The sequence below is a fragment of the Brassica napus genome, chromosome C7 (genome assembly GCF_020379485.1).
Source record: "Brassica napus cultivar Da-Ae chromosome C7, Da-Ae, whole genome shotgun sequence".
Classification (NCBI taxonomy): Eukaryota; Viridiplantae; Streptophyta; class Magnoliopsida; order Brassicales; family Brassicaceae; genus Brassica; species Brassica napus.
The window spans coordinates 51139662-51152393 of record NC_063450.1 but is presented as its reverse complement, the minus strand read 5'-3'; the positions used below and the strand labels follow the sequence as shown (position 1 = coordinate 51152393).

Genomic DNA, 12732 nt, shown 5'->3' with positions numbered 1-12732 from the left:
TATAATATATATATATACATATAGATAATGTCTAAATGGCATTTATCCTAATCTATATCATATTATAATAATCTGCCGACTCCAAGATAGTATATATATTTCTCTGCAGACACTTGATGGACAATAGACACAAAACTTCTAAGCAAAGAAACTTCTAAGCAAAAAGAAAAGTCAAAGTTATGGGTCCAAAAAAAACAACACCGCTTCCAGCTTTTACTAGACGTATGTAAATATTATTTTGACTTTATATGTTGTTGGTTAACAGTATGTACGTTTTTTTAACAATTGTAAGTTTTCCTAATAGGCGTCACTACAAAAGCTCATGCTTATGCTCCACCAATACCAATGCAATGTGCCATTACCGGACGTATTGAAAAACAGATGAAAAGCAAACTTGCAAGAAAGAAAAGAATGAATATTTTGAAATACAAGAGATCACACAACACTGGTATGTTTTCTAAATTTTATATTAAATATAATATATTACTCAATGAAATTAATGTTCTAATATAATATATGTTTAAATTCAGATACTTTGAAAAAAACAAACGATACAGATGATTTCGTTTGTTTTGTGGCCACGGATTCAGAGTCCGACGAAGATGAAAATCATGTAAATCACAATCAAAGTAATGTTCGTAGGGTTCATCGAAAAAGAAAAAACACTCACTCAGATATATTACTTGATGAAGGAATATTTGCTCCCATAGGTCTCACTGATAATGGTAATTATGGTTCTCTTTTTGTAAATTCATCATCTATATTATATTAAAATATTAATTAAATTTTATCAGGTTATTATGACGATGGCGATCCGTCCTACATGTGTGATTATTGCCAAGCTTATATGTGGTTTGGCGAAAGAATAAATAAAAGATTTATAAGTGCCAAACCATTATTTACCTTGTGTTGCCATAAAGGAAAAGTCAAGCTACCTCTTCTTAGAGCACCACCTACTTCATTGTTGAAACTTCTTTACAATAAGGGTGAAATGAGGAATCACTTTAGAGAATTCATTAGAGCGTACAATATGATGTTTTCCTTTACTTCACTTGGTGGTAAAGTCAATAATTCCATCAATAATGGTGCTGGACCTTATTTATTTCAACTATGCGGAGAAAATTACCACTTGATAGGAGATATGTTGCCTGGCCCTGACAAGAATCCTGCGTTCCTACAACTCTATATACACGATACTGCAAATGAGATTTCAAATAGAATGGCTGCTTATGGGTAAATCAATTTTTTAACTTTTGAATTTATATATATCTTGGGGAATCTAATATGTCATCCTGATTTTGAATAGGAGAACCGGTTCGACGGAAAAAATCAAACGACAGATTGTTGAAATTTTGAAGAATATGTTGGATGCTAATAATTGTTATGTTGGTGCCTTTCGATCAGCACGTGAGAGACTAGAAGTTTCTGGTGCTGGTCGGCGTATGAGATTGGTTCTCGCAAGTGGAAGGTCCACAGATGGTAGAACATATAATCTTCCAACTGAAAATGATGTAGCAGCTTTAATTCCTGGGGATTTTGAAAAATCAATGGAAAATCGAGACATTATCCTTGAGAGTAGTACCGGAAAACTACAAAGAATAAGTGAGCTGCATCCAGCTTATTTGCCCTTACAATATCCATTGTTGTTTCCCTTTGGTGAGGATGGTTTTAGATTGGGCATAGACATCGGCTTCCTAGATAAGAAAGGGAGGAAAAGGAAAACGATAACCATGCGTGAGTTTTTTGCGTTTCGTATACAAGAGAGGTTTGGTGAATCTCCGATCATTTTAATGTCTGGAAGATTGTTTCAACAGTTTTTAGTTGATGCATACACTATGATAGAATCAAATAGACTTCGCTACATTTGGTTAAATCAAAAGAATCTTCGATCTGAACACTATGATAAGATCGTTGATGCTGTGGCCAAAGGAAAAGGTGATCTATCTGAACAGGGTAAGCGGATCTACATACCATCTTCGTTTACAGGTGGTAAAAGGTACATGATGCAACACTACTTGGACGCTATGGCCACTTGCAAGTATTATGGTTACCCAGATTTTTTTATAACAATAACTTGTAATCCCAAGTGGCCAGAGATAACACGATATCTGCAGAAACATGATTTGAAAACAGAAGATCGTCCGGATATATGTTGTCGTGTTTTTAAGATGAAGCTTGATAATCTGGTTGATTATTTGATGACCGGAACAGTCTTAGGTGAAATCAATTCGGGTAAGTGTTTGAAGTAATTATTATTTTAGTTGTCATAATTATCATTTACTTTCGTCAAACTTTAGCTTTCCTTTTTTTTTTGAAGACTCCTTTGTTTTTTTTTTGTTTATAGTAATGTATACAATCGAGTTTCAGAAGCGAGGTTTGCCGCATGCTCATATGGTAGTCTTCTTGAAACCAGAATCTAAGTTGCCGACAGGAGATGACATTGATCGGTTTATAAGTGCTAAGATACCAGATAAGGAAACAGAGCCGTATTTACATGAAATTGTTAGTGATTTGATGGTACACGGTCCATGTGGTGCTGCTAACATAAAAAATGTATGCATGCAAGAAGGCAGATGCACCAAATATTTCCCAAAGTCTAATAGCGCTATTACAAAAATTGATGATGGTGGTTATCCAATTTATAGACGTCGAGATGATAACAGGGTCATTAGGAAGAAGAACTTCGATTGTGATAACAGATATATTGTTCCTTATAACGGCAATCTATTGAAACGATATCGAGCACACATTAACATTGAGTGGTGTAACCAAACAAGATCAATTAAGTATCTTTTCAAATACATCAATAAGGGATCAGATTATGTTAGAGCTACAGTTGAGAGTGAAGATGGTAATGAAGAAGTCGAGGACGAGGTGAAAAAATATTTCAGTTGCAGGTAATAATTTTTTTATCTTATTTTAATAGACTTTATTTTTGTCCGCTTCATAATTATATAATGCTTATGTGGAAGGTACATATCTGCGTGTGAATCCACTTGGAGGATTCTTGCTTTTCCTACACAATATCGCTCAACGCCGGTGACAAAGCTTTCCTTCCATCTGCCTGGCCAACAGTTTCTTGTTTATAATGAAGATGACCCAATAGAGGAAGTGATATCTAAATGTACTATTAGCCAGTCTAAGTTCTTAGCTTGGATGGAAGCAAACAGAAAATATCCAGAGGCACGTGAGTTGACATATGCTGATTTTCCTACCAAGTTTGTTTGGGTCTTGAAAACAAAGGAATGGAAACCACGTGATAGAGGATTTGCAATAGGGAGGATAACTTATGTACCGCCGTCTTATGTCCAAGCCTATTATTTGAGGGTTTTACTCAATATAGTAAAGGGTCCAAGAAGTTTCGAGGAGATCCGAACGGTTAAGGGGATTGTTTATCCGTCATTTAAAGATGCATGCTATGCTTTGGGTTTGCTTGATGATGATAAAGAATATATTGAGGCTATTAAGGAGGCAAGTTTATGGGCTTCTGGGAAGTTTTTGAGAAGATTATTTGCTGTGATGTTGCTCTCTAACAGCGTTGCAATGCCAATCGATGTATGGAAGGCAACATGGGATATACTAACCGAGGATATTCTTATAAGGAAAAAAAGAAAAGCAAAGAATCCAAGTATGTTATATATTCTTTTATTATCTTATTACGTAGACCCTTGCATCTGCAAATAAATCTCTATTTTAACATTATTTTGTGTTAAAAACTGCAGATTTCACACTATCCAATGACCAGCTGAAGAATATTGGTTTGGCTAAGATAGAGAAATATCTGCGTAGGAATAATAATTCTCTGTCTAACTTTGAGAATGCTCCTGTGCTAGATGAAGAAGCTATTGATAAAGATAAAAATCATCTTATATTAGTTGAAAAAACCTACGATCGGGAAAAGTTAAAAGAACTACATACCAAACTGATGTCCACTGTGACTGACGAGCAGAAGCGAGTCTATGAGACAATCATTACAGCAGTTGAGAGTGGTGTTGGTGGTATGTTTTTCCTTTACGGTTTTGGCGGTACCGGTAAAACCTTTTTGTGGAGTCTTTTGGGAGCTGCTCTTCGATCAATTGGTATGATTGTTCTAAATGTTGCATCGAGTGGTATTGCATCGTTGTTGTTACAGGGAGGGAGGACAGCTCATTCTAGATTTGGGATACCAATTGCTGTTAATGAATATACAACTTGCAATATCAGTGCGGGATCACATCAAGCAGAACTAATCAAAGAAGCTAGCCTCATTATTTGGGATGAGGCTCCGATGATGAGTAAGTACTGTTTCGAAACACTAGACCGGACTATGCGTGATATTCTTAAATGTGACAAGGTGTTTGGAGGTAAAGTTGTTGTCTTGGGAGGAGACTTTAGGCAGATTTTACCAATTATCGTCAATGGTGGTAGAGTTGAAACTGTTTTATCTTCCATAACCTCTTCCTATCTATGGCCTAGCTGTAAGGTTTTAGAGCTGACAAAAAATATGAGGCTTACAAGAGATGTAGATGGTGATCGATCGAGGGAAATTGAAGCTTTCTCTAAATGGATTCTCGACATAGGGAATGGGAAGATAAACGAGCCAAATTCTGGAGAAGTGGAAATAGATATACCTGAGGATTTACTGATAACTCAATGTGAGAACCCAGTGGAGGAGATTGTAAAAGACGTATACGGTATTAGTTTTCCCAACGAGCGCAACCCAAAATTTTACCAAGGAAGAGCGATACTGAGTCCAAGAAATATGGACGTTGACACAATTAATGACTATATGTTATCACAGCTACCAGGTAACTTTAACATAATTTTCCAGAAAGTGAATGTATTATTACTAAAATAATGTTCATGTTCTGTGTTATGCTTATTATTTTTTGGTATTCATGCGTTAGGTGACGAGGAAACTTATCTAAGCTCTGATAGTATTGATACATCAGACACAAGCAAAATAGACAATATGGTTTATACTCAGGAGTATTTGAATAGCATTAAAGTTTCAGGATTGCCTAATCATGTTCTGAAACTAAAGATTGGTACTCCTATAATGTTGCTTCGAAATATTGATCCTATCGGTGGTTTGTGTAATGGAACAAGACTGTTGGTGACTCAAATTGCCAAACATGTTATCCAAGCTAGACTTATAACAGGAAATAATGTTGGTGAGAAAGTCCTCATACCAAGAATGTTTGTTTCTCCTCCTGAAGCAAGATTCCCGTTTAGAATGAGACGTAGACAGTTCCCTATTGCTGTTGCTTTTGCAATGACAATAAATAAAAGTCAAGGCCAGACTTTGCAAAGAGTTGGATTGTTTTTGCCAAAACCAGTTTTCTCACATGGTCAGTTGTATGTTGCTGTTTCCAGGGTAACGTCAAGAGATGGATTAAGAATTTTGATCACAGATGAGAAGGGAATACCACAGAAAAAGACCTTAAATGTCGTTTATAAGGAGATCTTTCAAAGTGTTGAATTGTCAGACTGATACTACTCATCGCTTTTATGCTTCTGTTTTATATTACAAGAGTCTGGTTTTGTTTTAGAGTTAACTCGGTTTTTCTTTTTGCCTATGGCTTCTTTTTTGTATTACAATATATGATCTGATTTAGTTTTCGAGTAAAGTTAGTTTGTTTGGCTTTACGCTTCTCTTTTTTATATTACAATTGTCTATGTTTATTATTTACGAGTGATTTTGTTTTGTAATTGAGTTTTTAGTTTATTTTCATAATATGAAAATATTTGGTGTATGATCGAAGTTGATTATCTTGAGTATATAAACATGTTTGTGATTTAGAAATATACAACATATATTAAAAGATTTTAATGTTTACAAATATGATATTTGAACCGTGGGTTGCTTTCCTTTCGAACTTGATATTTGATTTTTTACAGTTGGTTTAATTGTTTTCCAGAAAAGGTTTTAACCGGCCAAAGCATGTAGATATTGTTTTCGAAAATTATGAGGATTGTCCGACCAGTAGAAATCAAAGCAAATACAAATTGGTTTTCTTTGCATGTTCTGAATTCAGAGTAATTGAATTGGAGAAAGTTAAAAACGTTAAACAGACAAGTACACATGCAACCAACCACATACAAATATAAAATCCTCGAAAAAAATTGATCAACTAAACAAATGAATAGATAAGAAATTGGGAAACTACGATTCCTAAAAAAAATCAGCGGTTGACAGCGATGTGACAGATACCACCGGCAATTAGTGAAAATGAGCGGCGGCCTCGGCGGAAGGACAGATACTACCGACAGTTAGTGAGAATGAGTTCGGTGGCCTCGGCGGAATAGTGCTAACAATACAAATTTATGAAAAAGACATAGATCTGGAAGAAAAAAATAAGGAAGGAGAAACAAGAGGAGAGAAGAGTTACAATAAGTTTACAGAAATGAACGAAGGGGAGACAAGAAACAGAAAAAAAATAATGAAATACAGGATAAAAAAACTTGAATCAGAAAAAGAGTAAAAAAAGACACCAAAAGGCAAAAAGACAGAGCACAAGAAAGATATATGTCACTTGACTTCAAAAAATATAAAATATCTGTCGTTTGGTAAAATTTTTCAACATCTTAATAATGAAAATCATGTTAATAATGAAAAAGCCCATCCCATTGAATTAATTTCCTCAACACTTGATAAGAAAAGTCCATCCTATTGGGTTAATTTCCCCCAACATCTTGATAATGAAAAGCCCATACATAATATAAAATAAAATATTGCAATAGACCCAAATTTTGAATGTTTAAACCTAAAAATAACACATAAAATACTTTAATTAATTAATAATTACCCTGATAAAAAAGTAAAATAGGAAAACATATGTTAGATTTAATATTCGATATATATCCGCCGCACAGGGTGCGGGCAATTACCTAGTAATAAATGTTTAATTTCAAATCCAAATTTTCTGATTTGATTATTTCTATAGAAAATGTTTTGATCCAAAATTCACATCCCATAAATAAAATTATGAAACAAAAGAACATAATTTAATATATTGATTATCAATATGAATATTGATGTTTTATATTTATAGTATTAATTAAAAAATTGTATCGAATTTAATAATTTTTAATAAAATGAACACTAGAATTAAAAATTGTTAGATATATACTTTAACCTAAACTCTGGGTTTTATATACCATCGGCAAGTTCTACCAAACATGAACAGCAATGATGAACATCCCCAGGGAAACAAGAACACCAACCCTCCGCGGCCGCTGAATCTACAATCTCATTCGTTTTCTTCACTCCCAGATGAAATCGCTGAGAAGGTTCTTGCTCGTATCTCTAGATGCAACTACCCAAGTCTCTCTCTAGTCTCCAAGAGATTCCACTCTCTCCTCTCTTCTCCCCAACTGTACAAGACACGATCTCACATCAGAACCACCGAACCATGTCTCTATCTCTGTCCAGAACATTCCGAGGACCAACCTCCTAAATGGTTCACTCTGTGGATGAAACCCTAACCGACCACGACGATCATCTTCTTCCACATGACGACGACAATCATGTCTTCCACATAACGACTATTCGTTGTTTCCGGTACCTTCTTCTTCTAATTCTATTCTCGAACCATTTTATACCTCAGTAGCCGTTGGTTCCGAACTCTACATAATCGGTGGAACTTACAATGCGCCGTCTTCAGCTGTCCGTATTCTTGATTGTCGGACTCACACGTGGCGTGATGGCCCTAGTATGTTGTTGCCTAGGTGGTGTTTGACGCATGCCAATGCGTTTTTACTCGATGAGAAAATATACGTGATGGGACGTTGGGGGAGCGACGAGTCTCAGCATAATTGGATGGAAATGTTGGACATAAAAACTCAGAAGTGGAGACACTTGCGGATCCATGGAGTCGACGAGTTTGACAGCCATTGGTTTGTGACTAATATGTTTGAAGAAAAGATGTACGCAATTGCTGAAAAGAAGAGCTATGCTTATGACACATTAGAAAGTAGGTGGGAAGTTGTGGAGACACACAGGAACTTCAGATTTATAAATGATTGGTGTGTGATTGAGGATGTAATGTATTGTTTTACAACCTCCGGTTATTGCATGTGGTATGACTCCAAAACTAGAGACTGGATAGATGTCAAGGGTTCAGATATGGAACTATTGCGCATGCATAGAACATGTGGCTTAGCATGGCGTCCTATGCTTCGAATACTCAACCTTGGTGGGAAACTTCTAGTTATGTGGATCCCTGAGTCCAAAAGAAACAAACGAGAACCTGAAGGGAGAATATGGTGCGCGAAGATCGCATTAGAGAAGCGTGAAAGTGAAGTCTGGGGTAAGATAGAATGGGCTAATAGTGTTTACGACTCGTATTGGTTCTCGAGTTGTGTTGTCTCGATTTGATGGTTAGTTAAAAAATGGTATGCTCGAACGACTTTTGCAGTTATTATGGTGTTAGTGGTTCTAGTCATAGTAGACCCTCTAGTATACTGATGTAAACACCCAAACGTAATATTAAAAAACAACGAGAAAGCTTTTATAAACATAATTTACGCCTTTATGTTTGTTCTTTTACCAATCTTCGACCCATGTTTGATCTCTCATATGTTACACTTTGGATTTTAATCAAAGCATAATCCACTCACTTGCTTTGAAACTTCACACTTGAGCCTTTTCTTTGATTGTGTTTCGACTGTCTTCGTTGATGAGATGCATCTCATGTCTGAAGTTGTCAAGGAATTAATTTCCTTATAATCATCAGTGACAACAACAGTGACTCCAGCTTTGTATAATTGTATTAGATTAATCTCTAGTTTTATATCAGTAACCCTTCGTGAGTGTTCTTGATTGGAAATCAGATATAGTGGAAAGCTGATTTAAATTCTTGTACAATAAATCAACCCACATGAACTTCCTTAAACTCACTCTCCATCTCATCCTTGGTGTATAACACCAAATATAAGAACAATTGACAAAGCCATTCACGCTCGTTGCTCTCCTATGCATCAGTTTCATTCTCCATTCTTCAAAATCTATGATGCATGATTTATTGTGTTTGACAGCTTGAAAAAGTTTAATTTGATTGGATAAGATGAGAAGGCAATATGGTAGCTGACAAACTCGCAAAGCAACGGCTTCCTCATCAACACACATTTCGTTCATTACACTGGAAATGCACAATAAAATATAGTGTTAATCTTCCACTACAAGAAAACAGCGGTATTCTGACGGACATTCCGACGGAAAATGAAATCCTTGGAATTTCCCGAGGAATTTCCGAGGATATTCCGAGGAAACCCAAAATTTGGTTTCCTCGGAATTTCCTCGGAATATACAGACGGAATTCCGAGGAAATATCAATCCGTCGGAATATTCTTATGAAATACCGAGGAAAAATGTGTTCCTCGGAAAAAACCGATGAATTCCGAGGAAATATTATAGCCGTTGGAGAGCCGTTGGGGGATTTTACAAAATTCCGAGAAAATTCCGACAATGATGACTCGGAAACAGATTACAATTGATTTTTTTTTTTTTAAGAAATACCGAGGAAATTCCGAGGAACACTTGATATACTCGATCGATCGATGTGTTTTTGAACATATATCCATCGATCGATCCGTTTACAAAAAACGTTCGAGATTTTGTTCATTCGATCTATTGGATATCCACATCGATCGATCGGATAATCTAATCGATCGATCACATTGTTACGCTTTGGTCCATCTTAGTGATCGATCGATGCGTTTTTGGACATATATCCATCGATCGATCCGTTTATAAAAAAACGTTCGAGATTTTGTTCATTCGATCTATTGGATATCCACATCGATCAATAGGATAATCTAATCGATCGATCACATTGTTACGCTTTGGTCCATCTTAGTGATCGATCGATGCGTGTATGGACATATATCCATCGATCGATCCGTTTATAAAAAAACGTTCGAGATTTTGTTCATTCGATCTATTGGATATCCACATCGATCGATGGGATAATCTAATATCGATCACATTGTTATGCTTTGGTCCATCTTAGTGATCGATCGATCCATTTTGGGATCGATCGATCACTTTGTTACCGCAAACCCTGTTTCCTCGGAAAAGCCTCGGAATATTCCGAGGAAATTCAGAGGAACATTTGATATACTTGATCGATCGATGCGTTTTTGAACATATATCCATCGATCGATCCGTTTATAAAAAAAATGATGTTTTGAAACCCCAAACACTAGTTCCTCGGTATTTCCTCGGAATATTCCGACGGAATTCCGAGGAAGAAAAGGGTTTCCTCGGAATTTCCTCGGAATATTCCGAGGAAATTCCGAGGAAATAGGGTTTTTAAACCGAAAACAACGTTTTGCGGTTTGAATAACACCTATATAACCCTTATTAAGTGTCTTACGTTCATTATGAAGTCAAAAATTTGTTCTTTACCCTATAATAAACACTTTTCCGATTGTATGAACGAAATCCCACAACATAAGAGAAACACTTATACACTTTAATGAACGGTAAAGGGAATACTTTCAATTCGTTTTGAAATTTGTTATTTCATTGTTTATGCTCATCTATACAAAGAATCCTCAATGGTATGCATTACAATTGTATAAGAAATGAAATACGGCAAAAAAATTGATGTTTTGAAACCCCAAACACTAGTTCCTCGGTATTTCCTCGGAATATTCCGAGGAAATTCCGACGGATATTTTACTATCCGTCGGAATTTCCTCGGAATATTTTCATTTTACCGGGCAAATATTTTGTGAAAATTAAAATTAGAATTCCGACGGATAGTATCCGTCAGACCCTAGGTTTTATAACCACGAGCCGATTCTTCTTCCCCATTTCTCTCTTCTTCCTCTGCGCGACTCCTCTCTCCTCTCCGGCGATTTCCCCCTGAATTCCGAAGATATCTCCGGCGATCTCCCCCTTCTCTTACACAAATCATGTAAGGACTCTATCCCACTCTCTTAGGTTCTATTTGTTAGGTTTTTGTGTAGTTTTGATAGATTTTTGTTAGGGTGATTGGTTAGGATTGTGATTTGGTTGTATAATAGGTTTAGAATTGTGATTTGGTTGAATAATTTGTTTTGTTGAATTGATTTAAAATTTTCTATAATTTTTTTATTTTTTTGTATTTATAAAATCGATTTTTGTATATAAAATCGATTTTTGTATTTTACAAAACAATTTTTGTATATAAATTCAATTTTTTTGGATTTTACAAAATGTTTTTTGTATATAAATTCGATTTTTTGGATTTTACAAAACATTTTTAATATCTATAAAACTTTTTTGTGATTAAAAACTATTATTTGGGATTTTTTTTTTTTAAATATATATTTATATTTATATTATTTAAATTTTTTATTTATTAAAACTATTTTTTGTTTATTAGAACTATTTTTATATATTTATTAAACATTTTTAATATCTATAAATCTTTTTAGAATGATTAAAAACTATTATTTGGGATTTTTTTATAAAAATAATAATTTATATATTTCTATATTTATTTAATATATTATTTTTAATTGACAGGTCTCATGATGATCAGACCCGGCCTCGACAGCGTCGTGGTCGTGGTGGTACGGGGTCAAACATGATAAGGATGATCGCATATCTTTGTTGGAGACCCAGATGGCGGCTCAACAGGCGGGCTATGAGGCACAGAGGAGGGCTGAACCAGCAAATGATGGAGATGATGCAGAGGATGTATCCAAACGAGGTGTTCCCGGACGTGCCAGACCCGTAGTTTTTTTTTTTCGAAAAACTCGGAATGTTTTATTTTTATTTGTGAAACTTTGAATATTAATCAATATGATTTCAATTTTAATTTTAATTTTATATTTTCGAATTTAAATTTCAAAAATTTTATTTTTTTAAAAAAATTAATATTTCTTACATTCCGAGGAAATGAAATACCGAGGAAATTCCGAGGAACACTTGATATACTCGATCGATCGATGCGTTTTTGGACATATATCCATCGATCGATCCGTTTATACCGAGGGACATGTTCCTCGGAATATTCCGAACGTTTTTTTATAAACGGATCGATCGATGGATATATATCCAAAAACGCATCGATCGACGAAGTTCCGAGGAAATATCCCGACGACGTTCTCCCTCGGTATATTCCGAGGAGCTTTCCGACGAACTAGTGGTCCTCGGAATGTCCTCGGAAATTTGTTCCCTCGGAATTCCGTCGAAAAATTCCGAGGGATTTCCGAGGAAAGAAGAATTCCGAGGAGTTATTTCCGAGGACTTGTTTCGTCGGTATGTCGTCGGAATAACGTTATTCCGACGACATACCGACGATTTTTTCCCTCAGTATGTCGCTGTTTTCTTGTAGTGTTCTAGTTTTAAGCAGAAAATCTAGAAGAATGAAAAAAGATTTTAGGTATGTAAATTTAAAAATATTATTTTATTTTATCATTTAATTTATAAATATTATTTTAGTTTTATATACGATTTTGTGTATAGATTATTTGGTCGGTTCTCTTATCATTTGAGTATGTTAGGTTACATCTATTTCTTCGAACTAAACCATTTTTGTTCTAAATAGGTTTGATTTTTGATTAAATTTTGTTAGTGTTAATTAATTTGGTTTAATATCTTAGATTAGCAAATACAGTAGAACCTCTATAAATTAATACTCGATAAATTAATAATTTCTATAAATTAATAAATTTCTCCAGTCCCAACTTGAGCCGGTTTAAAATTTGACACAAATCGATAAAATAATAAGATAATATTTTTTTAGAGAATTATAT

At 35.0% G+C, this 12732-nt stretch overlaps 3 protein-coding genes, 1 long non-coding RNA gene and 1 pseudogene across 4 annotated transcripts; all 5 read left to right on the top strand.

Moving 5' to 3' along the window:
• The first annotated feature begins 352 nt into the window (after nucleotides 1-352).
• Nucleotides 353-1108, top strand: LOC125590126. Its single transcript, XR_007326322.1, has 2 exons — nucleotides 353-448; nucleotides 531-1108. It is a non-coding gene; the product is annotated as an uncharacterized LOC125590126 (long non-coding RNA).
• Nucleotides 1109-1361: 253 nt separating this feature from the next.
• Nucleotides 1362-3749, top strand: LOC125590674. Its single transcript, XM_048764355.1, has 4 exons — nucleotides 1362-2232; nucleotides 2345-2897; nucleotides 2973-3564; nucleotides 3723-3749. The coding sequence occupies exons 1-4, from the start codon at nucleotides 1362-1364 to the stop codon at nucleotides 3747-3749; spliced, it is 2043 nt and encodes a 680-aa protein (XP_048620312.1).
• Nucleotides 3750-3925: 176 nt separating this feature from the next.
• On the top strand, nucleotides 3926-4837 carry LOC125590124 (ATP-dependent DNA helicase PIF2-like). Its single transcript, XM_048763193.1, has one exon. The coding sequence runs from the start codon at nucleotides 3926-3928 to the stop codon at nucleotides 4835-4837; it is 912 nt and encodes a 303-aa protein (XP_048619150.1).
• A 111-nt stretch (nucleotides 4838-4948) lies between these two features.
• On the top strand, nucleotides 4949-5743 carry LOC125590125 (ATP-dependent DNA helicase PIF1-like). The gene has a single exon (XM_048763194.1). The coding sequence runs from the start codon at nucleotides 4952-4954 to the stop codon at nucleotides 5471-5473; it is 522 nt and encodes a 173-aa protein (XP_048619151.1). The 5' UTR covers nucleotides 4949-4951; the 3' UTR covers nucleotides 5474-5743.
• A 1137-nt stretch (nucleotides 5744-6880) lies between these two features.
• On the top strand, nucleotides 6881-9242 carry LOC106408512 (annotated as a pseudogene).
• The last annotated feature ends 3490 nt before the right edge of the window (nucleotides 9243-12732 follow it).